This window comes from Serinus canaria, chromosome Z, assembly GCF_022539315.1.
Source record: "Serinus canaria isolate serCan28SL12 chromosome Z, serCan2020, whole genome shotgun sequence".
NCBI classification, from domain to species: domain Eukaryota; kingdom Metazoa; phylum Chordata; class Aves; order Passeriformes; family Fringillidae; genus Serinus; species Serinus canaria.
In genome coordinates, this window is record NC_066343.1 from 36,226,304 (window position 1) to 36,245,934 (window position 19,631).

The window sequence follows — 19,631 nt, forward strand, 5'->3', positions numbered from 1 at the left end:
TCTCTGCTATGTTGCAAAAATGTACACGCACAGATAGGTATAGATTGGGGCAGACCTATGTTGCAGAATTTTCCATCTTAATCTTTAGCAGCTAAAAGCTGTTTGAGCCACCTCAGGCTTTAGAAGCAGATGTCAAATAGAAAGATTTGATTTAACCATCTATCAGGATGGATGAGTAATTATTTTTGTCTAGTAGGGTTACAGGAGGGAAAGCCAGGTATACAAATGGGGATCATGGTTAATTACTTCTCTGTTGGTTTTCTCTTTTTCTCTGTTAGAACTCAGGTAAATTTGTAAATTCAGTCTGAAATACATGGTCTTTTTTTGTTATTTATCACTGTCAAAATATCCAGTCATGCCAACAATGTAAAAAAACCAGCACATAAACTCACAGATGGTTAATGTTGCAAAACCAACTTTCATAATCTTCATCTATAAAGAACAAAAAACCTGCAGAATAATGTCTGTAAGTTTGTGTTTTGCATTCATTTATCAGCTTCAATCATTCCAGATCCTAATTATGATCCTAGAATTTATTATCTGTGGCAGAACCATTTTCTCCTCAATTTATTTTCAATGTATTCTACCTCTTTGGCAAGATGAGCATGACTCTTGGTCCACAGTCCTGTGTGTGTTAATAGCTGATCACTACCCAGACTACCAACATCTGGAATTGCCATCTTTGTATGACAGATGGTAATTTAAATCTTGTTCTTTACCAGCTAAAAAATAAAGACCAGGCACACTGGCAGTCAGCATGACCACGTGCCTTTTTAAGTATGACAGAGGTGAAGTTTTTTGCTTTCCTAGTGACTGCTGTCCTCAGAAGAGTCCCCTAGGACAGCCTTCACACAGAGGTAATATGACAGATAAAATTTTGCACAGAATTAATAAGAAACTAACTGAGCATATGTACTCAAAACAGAGTCTGAGAAGTCTGAAAGGATGGTTTTGGTTGTTTCTTTTTAAAATTTTTTTCTAGTTTTGACTTTTAGTTAATAATTTTTTAGAATAAAAAAATTTAATAATAGTCACATGTCTTAAGAAAACCTATGTTTTAATCTATCATAAGTAGCTTAAAGTTGCAAAAGTATTAAAATAATGGTAACTTTTTTTTTTTAAGAATTACATGAAGAGATTATGTAATGCATCACAAATTAATGTTTGTGGTAATCCGTGATTGCATTGTGTGTTTCTTGTTGTTGGGTTTTCAAAATGTGTATTTATTTCAGATGTTTGTGAAGAATTGTTTTTATTTTAAATACATTTACAAAGCAGTGTGATACTCTTTGTAAATACTGGCAAAGCTTCTTACTTTGTGGTTTGAAAAAATGAGATAAAGTGTGACATTTATTAATATTTTAAATACAATGTGAATGACAGTTTCATTTTGAAAGTATTAGAAATCTTTTACTCACTCTGTGTTATATGAAGATAATTTGAAATATTGTTAGGCAGTTGAAGAATGGCTTTCATTTTCTGACAGACCTAAAAATATTTACAAATGATACCATATTGAATTGTCATGTCCTTTTCCTGCATCATTTTGACATTACTTCTGATGCAAAGGTGATAATTTGCTTAACAGAAGCAGTCTTCTTTTATAATTAGCCTGATCATTGATTTATTCAATGATGCCAAAGGTTTTTGGGAGCTAACAATTCCTTGTTTAAAAGAGAAGGTGGCTGTTACAAGGGACAGATTATATGACAGAATGATTTAATTCATAGCTTTTAACATAGGCTAAAAAAAACCCAAAACTTGTGTAGCTGTTATGAAGTATAAACTTGTCAGCTTTTAAAACAAATTAGATCTCAAGAATTAGAAACTTGAGAATGAGTGCGTTGACTTCTGTGGGCACTTCCTTCTTCTTTGAGTGGATCACTCAGTATCAGATGGAATGACCACATGAACTGATGAAGTGTTTCAACACCTTCCTTTCCCCCCATTAGTTGTAAAAGGCACTGGTGAATTACTCTGTAATTGTTCAGTTAATTATATTTTCTTGCTATCTAGAAATTTGTTTTTAGCCTTTGCTCTCTGGGTTCTCCAAGGAAATCACTCTTGTTGAATTGTGATTAGGCAACTTCATGCTTGATCTTTATCTTAATTTATTTGTTTCCAGATTTTGGCCTTCCTTTAGGAAATAGAATAGAGTTTCTGCTGTGGCACACACATACTAAAATACACTTATCAAAGGGAAGGAATAAGCTGTTCTCCGATACGGTGACAAAATGTTTTTTAAACTGGCTTCAGAGGAATGCCCCTCTGTTGAGATACCAGCAACGCTCTTGTTATTTCTTTTGCTTTTTATATATAAAATATCTGGAGTCCTTGTTGTCCTTAACAATGAGTTGTGAACTGTACACACTTTGTTGGTTACAAATGAAGGAGATAACAGTCTTCAGTAGAATTACTTTTGTCTGATGCAATCTGCATTTGTAAAGTGGAGTAAGAATAATTTTGCTAATATGCATCTCTGCAAATTTACCTGTCCTTAATTCAAATGGGGGAATAGCATTGAGGCATTTTAGTGTTTGTTACAAAAGTCTCATGATAGTTTCTCTTCCCCCAGTAAGTTCTTCCCCCAAGAACTCCTACAGGGAACTAAACAACAAAGTAAAAAATTAAAGACAAACCCACTAGTAGAGTTCAAATTTAGATATACCTTTGAATTCCTTCAGGTTCTTAGTTAGATCTCAGTTTAAATGTTTTTCAAAAGCATTTCAGAATCAGCTCATCTGCTCGGATGCATTGTTTTCTCAAGGCATAAGAGGATAAATCTCCATTTTCTTCTGCCTTGCACTTTGCTTTTTTCCAGATGTACCAAGTATGTAGTGATGACTTGCAAACTAAAAATATCCACTTGAAATACCTTGATTTATAAGCATTCTGCAGCACCAGTGTGCACCAAAGGCAGTTAAAGATGTTAAAATTTAAGCAACATCCTTTAGGTGAAATATTACAAAAAACTAAAAGGAGTAAACATTAATCTGTTACATTCCTTCCTACAGATTACTGCAAGTTTCTATACATTAAAAGTAATCTAAAAGTTAGATTGAAATTACATACCGTGTCACAAACATTTAGTCAAAGAACTAACATTCCTGTATTCAAGATTCTTGAAAATAGCATTTTATGGAGCTCCAAGTTCCACAAGCAATGTCTACATTAAAAAAAAAATTCTTAATATTTTTACTTTCTTTTCCTACTGTACAGAAAGCCATGATGGGCTATCCATCCACAATTTTGGTTTAAAAAATGGACTTAGGACCATCTTCATTCCACTCTTAACTGTTATTTTTTGTATTAGAAAAGCTATTCCCACACGGTCTTTTTTTAATATCAAAGCTAATTGAATAAAAAAATAATTTCCAGACTACTCTTGAGCAAAGAATAATTTAGTTTGAGATAAATGACCACCCATGTACATGTAGTCATTTGATCATAATTTCCAGGGCCGTGCAGAAATGACTTTCGCTGTCTCTCATCCTTTAAGCATTTCATTACTGTTAGACATGAATTCAGTATTCTGGAAATTATGATATTAGAAGCTGGTGACGCTTCTACTTCATGAGAGTTGTGTGGCTTCATTTTTGTCTCACAAGCTTATTGCTGGTATGAGAGCTGCCTCCTAGGAATACCAAGTGAAAACCAAAATTTGTTGAGTCTTTCATTTAAAAATGATTCTTTATTTAGTTATTGAAAGAAAGTATTTGATTTTCTGGCAGTGATGTCTTGTTTGATGTGTTGGAGTGTGGACTTCATAATCTATGTGAGCTTCAACCCATTTTCTTTGGTCTATATTTTAGCTTTAACCCATAGTGATAGATGTTCACATAGAGTACAACTTATCTTTTGCTCTGTTTACATAAACTAAAGAGATTAGAATCACAAATAACCAGCATCATTCCCATATATTCAGTCATCTCCTCTGAAGAAGTAATGGTTCATGATGTCATGTGCGCTAAGTGAAATTCATTCCCATTTATGCCATGTAAAGTCTGATTTCTGACTATTAGAGTTGAAAAACCTTAAAAGACCTTTAAAATTTGCTGTGTTCATCTTGTTGTACCCTTAAGACATATACTTTTGGGTTCTTACTTCTGGGTTATGCATTTCTCTGATACAATAACAGCCTTAGCATGGAGCTAGATCTCAGTGATATACACAGTAACAGTAGGGACTGAAGTAAGCACTAGGGACCCTGCCTGTCTCCAAGGTAAATCAATATTAGTGTAACTTGGATTTGTGTTTTTAAACTTGGATACAGGAGCTGGGACAGCTGAAGTCAAAACATTGTCAGTTCCTGATACATTTTTAGTTGTTTTTCCTCTGTATTTTTATTTTAGAGATGAAGTAAAATATGCTGTGGAGGAGACGGGATAAGAGTAAAGGGGCCCGATCATTTTTTGTTTCACATGAAAAGTGATGTATCAGAATTACTGTTAACACTGTATTGGTACTTTTTTTTTACTTTCTTTTCTTTTACTTTCCACCAGATAGCCCTATCTGGTGGAAGAAAGCTGGTGACCATCAGTGATGTGTCTTCAAGCTGCAAACCACATGTCACGTTTTCCCTGTGAGCCATGAAGTTACTTAAATTTTTACCTGGAAAGAGAATTTGTCACCTAAAATTGTCTTCTCCAATCTCTATTTGAAGATCAACTTCATGTTGTTTCTGCAAAGTCTTTTTTTGTTCCTTTCTTCTGTGAAGGCAACCATGCCAATTTCTGCTTGCCCTTTCCTGTAGCCAATGGACCCCACCATATCAGTCAGTTCTTTCCCTCCCACAAAGGCACCCATTTGCTGAGGGTTGAAGGTCTGTCCATTCTGTTGGTTGCCCATCATCTCTTCTCTCATTGCATACCAAATTTGCTGGTCACTGGTATTTGCTAGTCATTCATTTCTATTTAAATGCTCAGCAGTACTGGAGGGAATGAACTGCCATTAGTTTGTTGTTTAGGTTATCCAAGTACCTGAAGTCTGTGTCAGAAATGAATTCACCATGCGACAAATAACTAGGAACTTGGTTTTATTGCATTCAGTGTGGCTTTTTAGACACATCCCCTGGGCTCAAAGAGAGCACTCTAGTAAATATTCCTAAGTGATCTAGTAGTATGTTTACAGTGCAGACTTTGCTTTATGCATTACATTTCTGAGGCATCAGATGCCTACTAGAGCAGTAGGCTCCACCATGAATGCTGATCCTTCTGAGAAGCTCTACTTTGGTATTCTAAATGTTAACAGGAAATATTTCCCACATATTTTTTACTAGTTCCTGATAACTACTAATGCAACCTTAATATACATTTGCTGAACACTTTTGCACAGAATTAGAATTAGTATATAGAATGTTCTTACAGCCTTATTGTTCACATCATATCCAAACCATTTAATCTCAGTGAAATTCTTCAGCTTTTCATTTCATAGTATCTTTTTTTTCAGAGTAAAGCTAAATATATGGAAGTTAGTTGTTTTTGAAAGATTTTCTAATTATCAGAATGGCAAGTCCTATGTGAAAAGGGAAATTTTGCCACTAAGGTTTTTGGTGAAATGGGTGAGATATTTGACTAATGTTGCAGCAACCAAGAAACAGATTGTCATGTTAGCTTGATGTTACACACTAGTCTAAATCCATAATGATGAGTTGAAAAAGAATATATTTACAGAAATGTCTCTAAAGTAGAAATCATGGGACATCATATATGAAAAGCCACAGAAATAATTTAGTAGGAAAGCTTATTATTGAACTATTTTATTGTTTATGATCCTCAGAACATAGGAGTATTGGCTGTGCCATTTCTATGTGGTACAGTTAATAAAATTTCTTTCCTTTCTTTCTAATAGCTTAATTTAATTTCAAACCAAGTGGTGAAAATTTATGAAAAGAAAATTTATACTATAATATTATAAAATGTTGGTTTGGTTTTTCTTTTTATATATTACTTTGAGCAAACAGAGTTCCCATGTACTGTTTTGACATTTCAGTGGATTTCATACACAGCTGTTACACTAAAGGTATTTTAGTTATAAATTACCTGGATTACCTTTCTGGTAGTCTCTGGGTTATGTCATGTACTACATGAGTACAATAGTGAATTGCAATTCCTATCTAAACTTCATACAATGAGAACTATACCACCTGCACAATTTTTGTTTTTTCAAAATTTAGCAGGTAAATATGTGGAATAACAGGTTAAATAGATTTTGCCCTTTAAAAATATTTTGTAACACTTATGGAGTTAATTATTTCTAACTGTATAAATTCAACTTTGTACTCTAGATTAAAGAATACTAGTAAAAACATTTGTTTATCCAGAAGAGTAGTGATTAAGCTTCAGATTGATTTGAAAGTAGAAAGTTTCATTTTAGCCCAGATTCAAAATTCAATGTATTCATATTGTACAGATTTTTTCAAACAGGTTATTAAAAAACAAGGGGGGGAAGAGTGAAAATAGAACTACCAAAGCTTCTTTGGTTGTTACCTTCTGAGATCATCACAGCTACCTCTGGAATATCAGAATATAAATTAATTGACTACAGATCCATATTATAAAAAACACACCTATATTCATTTCAGATAAATAGTTAGCTAATCTTCAAGGGTTGTTAAAAATTGTGTAGAATTCCAGTAATTCTATTATGAAACCCATTCATATTTTCAATTTCAGGAATATCTCTGAGGTCCATGTGATTAGGCATTAATAAATAGAACATAACAGATTCATACTCTATATTGGGATTTTGTAAGAAAGAATTGTTATGGTAATTTTTAAAGGAAGAATCTTTTGCCTACTTGTGTCAATACAAGAGCTCCCTCTGATGGTGACAAGTTACTTCACATAACATTTTTTACTACATCTGAATGATGAAAGGAGATAAGGTAGATGGAAGAATTCAAAACACCTGTTGTGGCTGGTGACTTAAAAAATATATATTTTCATTTTTATTTTTGTTTTTGGTTTTGTTTTTATTTTTAATTTTTATTTTTATTTTCTTTTTTTTTTAATTTTTATTTTTATTGTTATTTTTATTTATTTATTTATTCTTCCCCATGCCATGTCATCTGGAAAATTAAGTACCTTTTCATTTCAGCTGTATTGAATATGAAACGAATAAAGAGACAGAAAATACAGTTTATTAAGCGCATTTCTAAGTGAGCATGGCTGGCTGTTGATAAACCTCTTCTGACTTCTAACAGTAGCAGTTCAAGGGCCCTGGATTCATACACTTTTATGCACCCCTGCGATGTTATATCAAGCTGCTACTACTGTAACAAGAAAAAAAAAAAAAAAAAAAACCTTTTTCCATTAGCTTAATTTTAGATATTGAAATCTCCCTCTTCTGTATTAATATTAAAGCAAATTGTTTCCATTTCCTTCTCAAAAAGAAAAATCCACAAAAAAAAAAAAAAAAAAAAGGAATCTCCCCAAAAATAAACCCCAAACAAAGCAGAAGGGCAGAAGTAATATCTAGAGTCCATTTAGAAATACTAGATGTCACCTTTGATAAAATAACTGACCAGTGTGGTCTCATCCTCTGTTCATCTCTTAATTCTGGAACTTATGTAAAGTTATGCTTATGCTGATATTCCACTCACATAGCGAAAGACAAAAAAAAGGAGGAAGAAAAATGACAGTGAATAAAACACTCACCAAATTTAAAGAAATAAGAGAAGGATCTAGACTGAAAGAGTATTGATACAATTTACCCACTATCCTCTGTCTGAGTGACAGTGATTGAAAGGTGTAAGTACAGGAGTGGGGATTTAGGTGGTACAAGCAGTGAACATTGACCGGAACAACAATTTATGATGGTTTTTCTGCCAAGTTTTTTTTTTTTTTTTTTTTTTCTTTCTGTCTGGTCTATATTAATCAGGTTGTCATTAATATGTGCTGCCCTTTCTTTACAAAAGACATTATGAACACTTAGATTTATGAGTATGTGTAAATGCTGTGTGTTTTGATCAATTTAAGGTAACACTACTATATTTCAACTGTGTCTTCAAACAGTTCAAGATCTACGAAAGGTACAGAGAATAACTTATGGCACAGGGCTTGTCGCTATAATACCACTATTAGTTTTTTTTATGAAAGATATAAGCCAGCTTTTGCATATATCATTTATATCAAGGAAGTCTTAGAAATCTGTTAATTTAATCTCTGTGATCATTTTGTCCTAGCCGTAATTGCAATGTGGACATCTAAGAATGGAGACATTTGTCTGGTACAGTGTTCTCTTATCAGAGTAAAGGACTTTCACTTTGTTTCACTTTAACTGAAAAGTTCATAGATGTTGGCTTTGGGGACCAACTTCAATAGACTAACAATAACTCAGCACAGTGGTAATAGGATGAGAAGGATGAGTCCGAGTGTTTGGATTCTTGTTCAGAAAACCTGTCAATTGATGTGTACTTGTACTGTGTCCTAAGTTATCTGGAATAGGTGCTCCTTTTTGTCACTGAGATGTAAATAATTTAAACTGTAACATGAACTTGGAGGTAATTTAGAAGCATTGGGAGAAAATGGGAGAGATGAATTAATCCTGCAGCATTTTTTAATGAAGTAGTTTATACAAACAGTTCCAAGTTACTTCATGCTGATTTTTTCAGCTGCTTTTTCTGGTGTTGGTACTAATTTATAAACCGCATGATGAAGTTAGACACATCCTGAGGTACACTAGTACGACAACTTCGCTTCCAACAATGTTATTCAGGTTTGATCCTGTTCCAGTACTTGTTATTAATCATTATATGGGGCTTTGCAGCTAAGTATACCTATATTTATTTATAAATGTATATTTTTAAGTAATATTGTAATAAATAGATTAAGTAATTGTAATAAATATGTTTACTGCAATGAGTACACAACATATGTAAAAGCTTTGTGCATATTATTTAGTAGTATTTTTTGATGGTGTATGTTTAGTATATTATACAGTAAAGTTATATTTGTAAATAAGGGTCATGTCCTCTAGATTATCTGAATTGTGGGTCCTACACAGTTTCATTTCTGGGGGAATTTTTGGTTGGTGAGAAAGTTTTGGACAGGATGCCTATATTATCCCTGGTCAACACCCACATGTGCTTTCTACATAGAGGATGGACAGACAAACCAAGGAGTTTTTTTACCTTGTCTTGATGCAAGCTTACCTTCACAATCATTCTGATCTTGCCAATGTCCTTCTCTGGACAGGATTTAGGATTTACCAATCCAGAGCACAACTATGATTTCTGACACCATAATGAACTGAATAATTCTGTCTTCAAAGCAGGGTTAAAGTAGCTTGAGATAAAGAAATTACTGGATTAGAAATTGAGTAGGATGGTTAAACCAAGTTTGAGAGCAGTTCAGGCTCTCAGTTTAGGCTTTAGTGCAGCCCAGAATACTTCTACTTCATGGAATAAAATATGTTCTGGAGAGTTATCTACCTAGATATCTCTGCTGCTGCGTGGCCCTGTTACTGTTCACAGCTAAATTGCAATATAGTATTGCAGTGCTTCAAAACTGCATTCTTAAAGGAAGATGGTAAGTTTTCAAGCTATTAGGAAGCAGTATAATGTGTAGTTGATGTAAATACAGCAATTAATAGTCAACAAACAGTTATAATGGGTTAAGTGTGTGACCCTATTAATATTTATGCAAACAGTGTTTATTAGGTGTAATTATTAGGTCTGTTATTCCTATTAATAGTGGGCCACATGACATCATTTTAACCATTAGATATCTGTGTAGGTTGTGAGGACACTGCATAATCTAAAGTAATGGCACATTCCATATACAAGATTTGGCATAAGAGTGAAGTGGTCTGAACAGTCTAAAGAAGAGGGGTAGGATGAAAGAAGCTCATTATATGGTTATAAATTCTATGTTTTAAAGATTGCTGGATTGGACCATGAAACAGTAATTGTGTTCTTCTTTAAAGACAGGGCTGTCTGAAAGGTCAAATATAATTCTCCTCTAAAAAGCTTACAGGCTACTTTCATAGGTACACCTTTAGTACTGCAACCTGGAAAAAAAGCAGTCTGATTTTGTCTTCTCTTTTTTTGACGTGAACTTAGACTGAAAAAAAATCAAAGTACTTATTTTAACCTTTAGATTGTTTAAAACAAGCAATAAAGACCCATGCTCAGCACAAGTGATAAACTGTGATTTTTCTACATAAAAGCCTTGTAAAATTACAGGAAAAAATACTGGTTTCTAAACTAGCCATTCTGAATGGTGTTAAAGGAGTAGTCTGAAATATTTTTAGGTTATTGTTGAAGCCAAACCCCAAATTTTGAATTAAAAAACTCGGTCTAAATATACCCTACAGTAAAAAATTCAAGCCACATACAGTCTGTTTTCAAAGCTTAAATTAATTTTTATGAGGTGGCTGATCTCCAAAAGCAATTTTGCAAAAAATTTAAATCTTACTGAACATTTCATTTGCTCGCAGTACTTAAACTTCTTGGGCCTGGTTCTGGTTCAGTCAATCAAGTAATTGGCACTTCCATGGGCAATTATATTTGTTACAGACTACAGATAGGATTTGAAGGGACAAGAGGTCTGGAAGGGTCTTGCCCTCCAATAGTAGGTTTCCTCTGATTTTTGTTATGTTTCCACCTTTACATGCTGTGTTAGTGGAATTATGAAGCATGAAGCTGAAAGTGAACATTCAAAGTCACTAATTCTCATTGTTTTTTGCTAGCCTAATAGGTTGGCTTAAATAAGCCAATTCTCTAACTCTTCTGGTTTTCATTTTGATTGGTTGGTTGGTTGGTTTGGTTTTGGGTCTTTTTATTCAATTCCTTTTTTTTCCCATTGACAGTTCATCGATTAGAATTTATTGAAATTTTACTAGTACAAGAGAGAGAAGGTGCAAAGGTCTGTGTATAGAAAGAAAAATTGTGAATGCAGTGAAGCTCATCTCTGTTTCTAAAACTTATGGAAAGAGAAGCTGCATACCTAAAGATGTTGGTTGCTATGTATATCTCCAGCTGCAACATCTGTGGCTTATAGCTATGGCAACAGTACTGTTCATACAGCCAGAAAGGCGTAATCTTTTAAATACTGCTTATCTAAATATTTCAGAGAGCCATCAGATATTTGGATACAAAATGTCTGAACACATTCTTAATGCTTCACATACCATAAACAGGTAATGACAGAAAAACACCACGCAACCCAGAGAAATCAGAAAATATTCTCCAGTCTTAGAATGGTATAACTTATTATTACAGATGTTTTTTAAATTTCTTCTTTACATTTTTATGTATTTCTGTTTCTTTGTGAAAGAAAAAGGGAAAATAGTTTTATCATTGAAATACTGCAAAGAAAAGGTTTACTTTTTTTCTTTCACCTTGTTAAAAAATTGAAATAAAGATTCTTCTTTTTTAACAGGACACCGAAACGCATCCCTTTTACTATAATTTGGATTCTTTAGTTGGAAACAAGTCTTTTATTACCATGATTTGTCAATATAAGACCATTTTAAATGTAGCATGCTATGTATTTGAAACACAGGCTTGCAATGAAATCCATTTAGCCTTTCAGGAGAAGGAATTTGTACACATCACTCTGTTTTCTTTTGCTAAAGTGTTAGATAGAGCCATGCATTGAAATGTGAGGATATTCCACACATTTTGAGTGTTTGAGAGGAATGTTTGGGTGTGCAGGTTTTGTTGACTAAAATTTTAGAAGCTGTTAAATACTTCTCTATGTGGGGCATTCAGCCCTAAATACACAGATGAGTTAACACGTTATTCAAAATAAATGTCAACATTAAATCATCAGATGTTCCTATGGAATTCACTGACAATTGCATTTTTATGCCTGTGCTTGACTGTTTGCCAGATGAAGTGGAAGTAAAATATATAAGATTAAAAGATCAGTGATACTTCCATATATTTCTGTATTCAATGTGGATGTGACTGATTTCTTTTTCATTTTCTTCTAGGCCTTTTCTGGAAACACAAATGCAGACAGTGTCGTGTACTATAAGCTTCAGCATTCTATTAAAGCAAGATTTCTCCGTTTTGTGCCTTTGGACTGGAATCCAAATGGCAGGATTGGAATGCGCATTGAAGTATACGGATGCACATATAGTAAGTTTATTTCTGAGTCAACTAAGTGAAATGAATCTTCATCAATGTCTTTTGCTGCCTAAATAGCATTTGAAAGTAGATTTCCAAGGCTAATTTAATCTCAAATAAAACTGAATTAATAAGTTTATGTGTATACTACATTATTTCTACATCAACTGTCAAGATGTGATGCTTATTTTCCAGTCCTTTCTGTATTGGAATGAATGGTGTGGACAAATCCAATAACTGATTTTATGAAAACTCTTCTCTTTTTTTTGTCATAGTCATAAAAATGGCATCTTAACATGGTATACTTGCTATCGGAAGGGCAAATTCTGCTAAATGTTTACGGTTTTAAATTGATATGGTCTTGATCCTGAGCCAGTAAGAATACAACTAGATAGATCCACAAATAAAAAATTGAAAGACATTTCCAAGATTTTTATGTATTTATATTTTATATATTTTTATATATTTAGAATAGCTTTTGTGCCCTCAATAACTGACATAAGCCTTTGGAAGTAGATTGCGTAAGTGTAGTGGTTTTATTGATCTGCTGGACAGTGTAAATATTCCTGACATCTTCCTGTTGCAGTGTTGCAGTTTTTCACAAATGGATTTTTTTTTTTAATTCCTCTTTGTAAGTTTTTTACTGCTTTTTTATTCTTCACATCTCTACTCCATGCTGGAAACAGAATTTATTTTAAGCAACCTCTTCAATTGCTTTTTGTGCATACTTTTTATCTGTTGTTCTTTGTTGTTTTGTTTTGGGTTTTTTTCCAACTCCTCTTTTTTTAAGTTATATTTTGTATGGTTGATTTGTTTTGGATGGTCTCCATATATCTGTTTTCAATTGCCATGCATTTTTATCTGACTTTATATCAGGAAAACATATATCTGGGCTTTCTGCCTTAAACTTGAATTTTTAAAATTGGTTAAAGGTAGTGAACTAAGGATATTGAAAATTTAAACCTGAATGCAGGAGATTAGGTCACCTCAGAAATCAGGTAAACTTCCTCATCCCAGAAAACAGACATCTCATGCCAGGAGAAGAGACTGAAAGGCTCACACAAAATTCCTCAGTGACAGCTGCTTTGAGACTGGGAACATGACTTATGATTCCCAGAACAATCTGAGAAAATGGCCTTGAAAACTGAGTAACTGAGAAATATGACCATCATTGAATTTACCCTCAACTCTTTTAAGTTCCAGAGCAACCAAAGTTTAAAAATGGAGGCCAGACAAATGAATTTATCATTCACAGCTAAAACCTCATCTAAGTCTTCTATTTGAGACCTAATTTCTGTGGTACATGATGGCAGAATAGTCCTCTTTAAGCATCACTTTAAAATTCATTGATAGCCATCAACTTTGCTTCTTCACAGTCCTTCACCTTGTGCATGTGATAACCTTTAAATCCTTACTCAGTTTTGCTCTCAAACATATTCAAACTGAAGAGTACTCTTTTGACCATGCCTAAAAGTCAGATTTTAATTATTTCTATTCACTATCATCATTTTCTCTTGCAAGATCCATATTATGGATCTCTTCTATGTCATGCTTGTTGCCCACCGGTGGAAAACTCTATGTCTGAAGGACAAATAAAGAAAAGTGTTCATTCAACTGTAAAAGAAAACACTTAGAATTAGCAGTCATGAAGTTAAAATATTTTTGTGTAGCCATTAACTATTTTTGAGAAATATTATATTTTTTTGCATGTTACATACATGGAGCAGAATTATTCACTATAATGCAATATGTGAAGAACATGATATCATCAAAAATATGTAAATTTTTTTAAAGTTGTTTAAGATTTTCTTTGACTTAGTGATAATGGGTATTCTAGAAATGCTTTTTTTCCCTATCTATAAATGCTGTCATTCCAAATAAACTGCAGACTTCTTATCATATTTTGTATTTTTTTGAACATCTGTATTTTTTTTGAACATCTACTGATTACCAAGTGCTTTTACTAGGTAAATTCAGTGGTTGCCATTGAAGGCAAACCAGGTGATTATAGATTTACAGTTTTAAAAATTATTTAAAAATGTAAAAGCTTAATTATTTCTCTTCAGTCTTTTTCTCTATTTATCAGGTGCAATGAGGACATGCAGTTATTGTTACAGTAATTATGCCTGGCCCTTTTTGAATGACTGTACTTTTCAAAGTAGGACCAGGAAAAAAAAAAAGCAGAAATGCCAATAATATAATATCTACTTTAGCTTTGATTCACATGTTTTACATGTCCCATTTTCTCATCCTTTCCTTCAGGGAGCTCTCACTGGGTATTAGATTTTCAGAAAAAACAACTCTTCTTTTCATTTACCATCAAGTATGTGAAGTGTATTCTGTATTCAAGTGCAAATGCACTAATTTCATTCTTCAGGCTTACCTGATAGAAATTACACAACCAAAACTTAACTTGTGAGAATACAGTATCTAGACCTCTCTACTCCATAAAGTGATGTGAAAAATGTATGTCTCTATGTTCTTAAAAAGTCATTACTGTCTTAATGAAGTCATACAGGGCAAATTTAGACACTACTTCAAATCTGATGTTTTCCAGTCAAATGCCTGCTCTGAAAACCTTTACCTAGTATTCTCAAAAACAGTGTTTACTCTTTAATTACAGTCTCACTGAGGTTTGTAATACTCATCATATTTTCCTGTAGGATGCAGCAGATTATTTTGGGGGTTTTTTCTTTCTTTTTTTTTTCTTTTTTTTTTTTACACTCAACTTGTTTTCTCCTATAAACTTTTTAGATCGAGGACTCTGACTTTTTAGATTTTAGGAAAGAGAGCATCCAGACAAGCCCTTCCTTTTTTGTCTCAGCATTTATTGAGTAGAGAGGCCAAATAAGGGTAGTCAGTTAGGGACTTACATGAAATATTTAAAGAGTTCCCTTTTTTTTTTTTTTTTTTTTTTTTTTTTTTTTTTTTTTTTTTTTTTTTTTTTTTTGTGGGTTCTCCTTGCTCACTCTGCTGTCTCTGCAATGTTTCTTAGGTTTTTTACTTTTTACTCATGTTCTACAGTCGTTCAAAGAAAGGAAATGAGGGAGGGAGGAAGTCAGGCAGGAAGGAAGGAAAAGAAAGAAAGGAAAGAGAGAAAGGAAAGGGAAGGAAAGAAGTTACAAAGCAGAACGAAGAATAAATTGGTGGAAGGCAGGAAGGAAGTTGCAGACGTAGATTGGGGGAAGGAGGTTTTGGAAGGAAGGAAGGAAATTGTGAAAGGAAGGAAGGAAGTTTTGGAAGGAAGGAAGTAGCAGAAGGAAGTGGGGAAGTTAGTTTTGGAAGGAAGGAAGGAAGTGGCAGAAGGAAGTGGCGGAAGGAAGTGGCGGAAGGAAGGAAGGAGTGGTGGAAGGAAGGAAGTGGCGGAAGGAAGTGGCGGAAGGAAGTGGCGGAAGGAAGTGGCGGAAGGAAGTGGCGGAAGGAAGTGGCGGAAGGAAGGAAGGAAGGAAGGAGGAAGGAAGGAAGGAAGGAAGGAAGGAAGGAAGGAAGGAAGGAAGGAAGGAAGGAAGGAAGGAAGGAAGGAAGGAAGGAAGGAAGGAAGTGGCGGAAGGAAGTGGCGGAAGTGGCGGAAGGAAGTGGCGGAAGGAAGTGGCGGAAGGAAGTGGCGGAAGGAAGGAAGGAATGGCGGAAGGAAGGAAGTGGCGGAAGGAAGGAAGGAAGGAAGGAAGGAAGGAAGGAAGGAAGGAAGGAAGGAAGGAAGGAAGGAAGGAAGGAAGGAAGGAAGGAAGGAAGGAAGTGGCGGAAGGAAGGAAGTGGCGGAAGGAAGGAAGTGGCGGAAGGAAGGAAGTGGCGGAAGGAAGGGCGGAAGGAAGGAAGGAAGGAAGGAAGTGGCGGAAGGAAGTGGCGGAAGGAAGTGGCGGAAGGAAGGCGAAGGAAGTGGCGGAAGGAAGTGGCGGAAGGAAGGAAGGCGGAAGGAAGGAAGGAAGGAAGGAAGGAAGGAAGGAAGGAAGGAAGGAAGGAAGGAAGGAAGGAAGGAAGGAAGGAAGGAAGGAAGGAAGGAAGGAAGGAAGTGGAGGAAGGAAGGAAGGAAGTGGAGGAAGGAAGGAAGGAAGTGGAGGAAGGAAGGAAGGAAGGAAGGAAGGAAGGAAGGAAGTGGCGGAAGGAAGGAAGTGGCGGAAGGAAGGAAGGAAGTGGCGGAAGGAAGGAAGGAAGGAAGGAAGGAAGGAAGGAGGAAGGAAGTGGCGGAAGGAAGTGGCGGAAGGAAGTGGCGGAAGGAAGTGGCGGAAGGAAGTGGCGGAAGGAAGTGGCGGAAGGAAGGAAGGAAGGAAGGAAGGAAGGAAGGAAGGAAGGAAGGAAGGAAGGAAGGAAGGAAGGAAGGAAGGAAGTTGCGGAAGGAAGGAAGGAAGGAAGGAAGGAAGGAAGGAAGGAAGTTGCGGAAGGAAGGAAGGAAGGAAGGAAGGAAGGAAGGAAGGAGGAAGGAAGGAAGGAGGAAGGAAGGAAGGAAGGAAGTGGCGAAGGAAGGAAGTGGCGGAAGGAAGGAAGTGGCGGAAGGAAGTGGCGGAAGGAAGTGGCGGAAGGAAGTTGCGGAAGGAAGGAAGGAAGGAAGTTGCGGAAGGAAGGAAGGAAGGAAGGAAGGAAGGAAGGAAGGAAGTGGCGGAAGGAAGGAAGGAAGGAAGGAAGGAAGGAAGTGGCGGAAGGAAGGAAGGAAGGAAGGAAGGAAGGAAGGAAGGAAGGAAGGAAGGAAGGAAGGAAGGAAGGAAGGAAGGGAAGGAAGGAAGGAAGTGGCGGAAGGAAGGAAGGAAGGAAGGAAGGAAGGAAGTGGCGGAAGGAGAGGAAGTGGCGGAAGGAAGTGGCGGAAGGAAGTGGCGGAAGGAAGTGGCGGAAGGAAGGAAGTGGCGGAAGGAAGGCGGAAGGAAGGAAGGAAGGAAGTGGCGGAAGGAAGGAAGGAAGGAAGGAAGGAAGGAAGGAAGGAAGGAAGGAAGTGGCGGAAGGAAGGAGGAAGGAAGGAAGGAAGGACGGAAGGAAGGAAGGAGGAAGGGAGGAAGGAAGGAAGGAAGGAAGGAAGGAAGGGAAGGAAGGAAGGAAGGAAGGAAGAAGGAAGGAAGGAAGGAAGAAGGAAGGGAAGGAAGTGAAGGAAGGAAGGAGGAAGGAAGGAAGGAAGGAAGGAAGGAAGGAAGGAAGGAAGGAAGGAAGGAAGGAAGGAAGGAAGGAAGTGCGGAAGGTAAGGAAGGAAGTGGCGGAAGGGGAAGGAAGTGGCGGAAGGACGGAAGTGGCGGAAGGAAGGAAGGAAGTGGCGGAAGGAAGGAAGGAAGTGGCGGAAGGAAGGTGGACGGAAGGAAGTGACGGAAGGAAGGCGGAAGGAAGTGGCGGAAGGAGGAAGGAAGGAAGGAAGGAAGGAAGGAAGGAAGGAAGGAAGGAAGGAAGGCAGGAAGGAAGGAAGGAAGGAGGAAGGAAGAAGGAAGGAGAGGAAGGAAGGAAGGAAGGAAGGAAGGAAGGAAGGAAGGAAGGAAGGAAGGAAGGAAGGAAGGAGGGAGAAAGGGTTAGTTTGTTTTCTTTTTCTACCTACACGTAGAAACCTGCCTTCATGTGAACCAATAAAACATCTGCTTGGGCCATGACTGCACTGAAAATACTCTGTGCTAAACCTTAGCCCAAAATCTGTCTGAAGCCTCTGACTGATAGTTCTTTTTATTTAGTGTGTACAAAAGAGAACAATGAATCTCTACTGACATTTCCTGTGTCTTGTTCCTGAAATGCCAGATTGTGGAAATTAAGCCATGTAAAACACAGTTAAGGTTAAGCCATGTCATGACGCTAAAAAAAAGAGGTATTAGCAATGTGTTTAGCTTACAATTTCCCCTCTTCATTACAGTACTCTCTTATTTCATTCTCTGAAAAACAGGAGTCTAAAAATATAAATCAAAGAAACAAAAAGGTGGGGATTTTTTTGGCCTGGCAGGCAGAAAGATATGTTTAAATCTGAAAATGACAAATGTATAAAGTTGTAGAATCTAGGTAACTGGAAAATAAATATAAAGTGCACATTAAAAATTGTCAGTTATGTTATGATACCTAACACAAAGCATTGCAGCTACTGCTCAAACCCTTTTGTTTTCCATTATTTCTAATTGTATTAAGGCTTTTTCAGCATTTCCTACCTGGCTGAAATACTTTGAGTCAACATTACAGTTACATCAGTTAAAGAAAGGAATTCATATCCTCTTCGTAACTGGAATAATGTCCAGTTGGTTTGCATTGGTTTAAGTTTTTTTTCTTTATAGAACATTAGCCTTGATTTCAGTTGATATAAAGATAAAAAAAATATTTCTTTTCAAAGACATTTCAACTAAAACTTTTGCTCAGAATCACTAGGATTCTTGGTCCTGTGAGGCTTCCAAAATTTGCAGTTTCTCAGGGGCATTTTGTGATTTCCAAAGATATTTTCATAGTGCACTAAGGATTTATATCACGTTAATATAAGGAAGACACATTGCCAACTCTGGAAACCAAAGATAAACTTGTTCATTAAACAAATCCACCTGGTTTTTTTTTTTCTTATTTTCAGCAGTACAGAAAATCCATGTAGAGGATTTTGAAGTCCGGCAAGTTGCAATTAGTTGGTAAATAAGAGAGGAAAAATCTTATGGTACTCTGGATATGTGCCCACATTCTGTTTATCCTTATAACCCTGCAGGACACCCAAGCTGTCTTTCTTACAACTCTTTAAATATATTTCTAGGGGTAATGCATGGATGGTTAAGACAAGACCTGTGTGAGAAATGTTACAAGAATTTTGATTGCCATCTGCAACCCTTTCACAATCTTCATTAACTCATGGAGAGGGCAGGGGCAAAATTTAATTTTGTTTATTTTCCAAATTTAGACAAAGCAAATACTGCTTCTTGGGACTAGTGCTGCAGAATAGTATAAGGGATTTTGGAGAGCCATGCCAATGTTTTTGCTCTTGTCACAGTAAGAAGAGTATGTTGCCAATCCTACAGTTATCATTGCCTACTAAGTTAGCTGTTTTGATAGATGTATATAAATGTACAATTCGTCTAATTGAAGTCTTTATTGAAGCTATTCTACATCGCATTCATTATTTTAATTCAATATTAATTAACACTTTTGCTGTCCACGTTCATTCAATGACAAAATGAAGTAAAATCTAGGGTTCATATTTAGGTAGACCATCATATTTATTCATTGTGCATTTGATAAATTAGTTCTTCATTATCAAGGTATGAAGAAAATCAAGAAACTATATTTAAAAACATAACTGCATTCACTTGACAAGAGCTTTGTGAAAATGAAATATAAATTACTAACCTAAAGTACAAGAGTTAATTTGAATTCATTCCATTTCCATGCTGAAAATATGGAGAAATATTTTTAGTGAAATTAAATATAAAGTTAGTAAATAGATAATGGGTTTCCCTTGACTTGCAAGAAGTCAACCAGTCAGCTGAAAAACAAATTCATATTTTATTGAGTATCCTTTACATCTTCATTCACTTCAAAAATGTATTTTTCAAGGGTAATTACTTTTTTCTTCATTACATATGAACTATGAATACTCTATGAGTTTTATATATCAGTTATCAGTTCCTTGGTG

At 35.7% G+C, this 19,631-nt stretch overlaps 1 protein-coding gene across 1 annotated transcript in view; it reads left to right on the forward strand.

The window, feature by feature from the left end:
• Positions 1–19,631, forward strand: part of CNTNAP4 (contactin associated protein family member 4) — a 200,511-nt gene that overhangs the window by 108,317 nt on the left and 72,563 nt on the right. Inside the window, exon 4 of the mRNA XM_009098299.4 lies at positions 11,941–12,088. Within this exon, the coding sequence (XP_009096547.3) occupies positions 11,941–12,088 (148 nt within the window). The remainder of the gene's footprint in view (positions 1–11,940; positions 12,089–19,631) is intronic.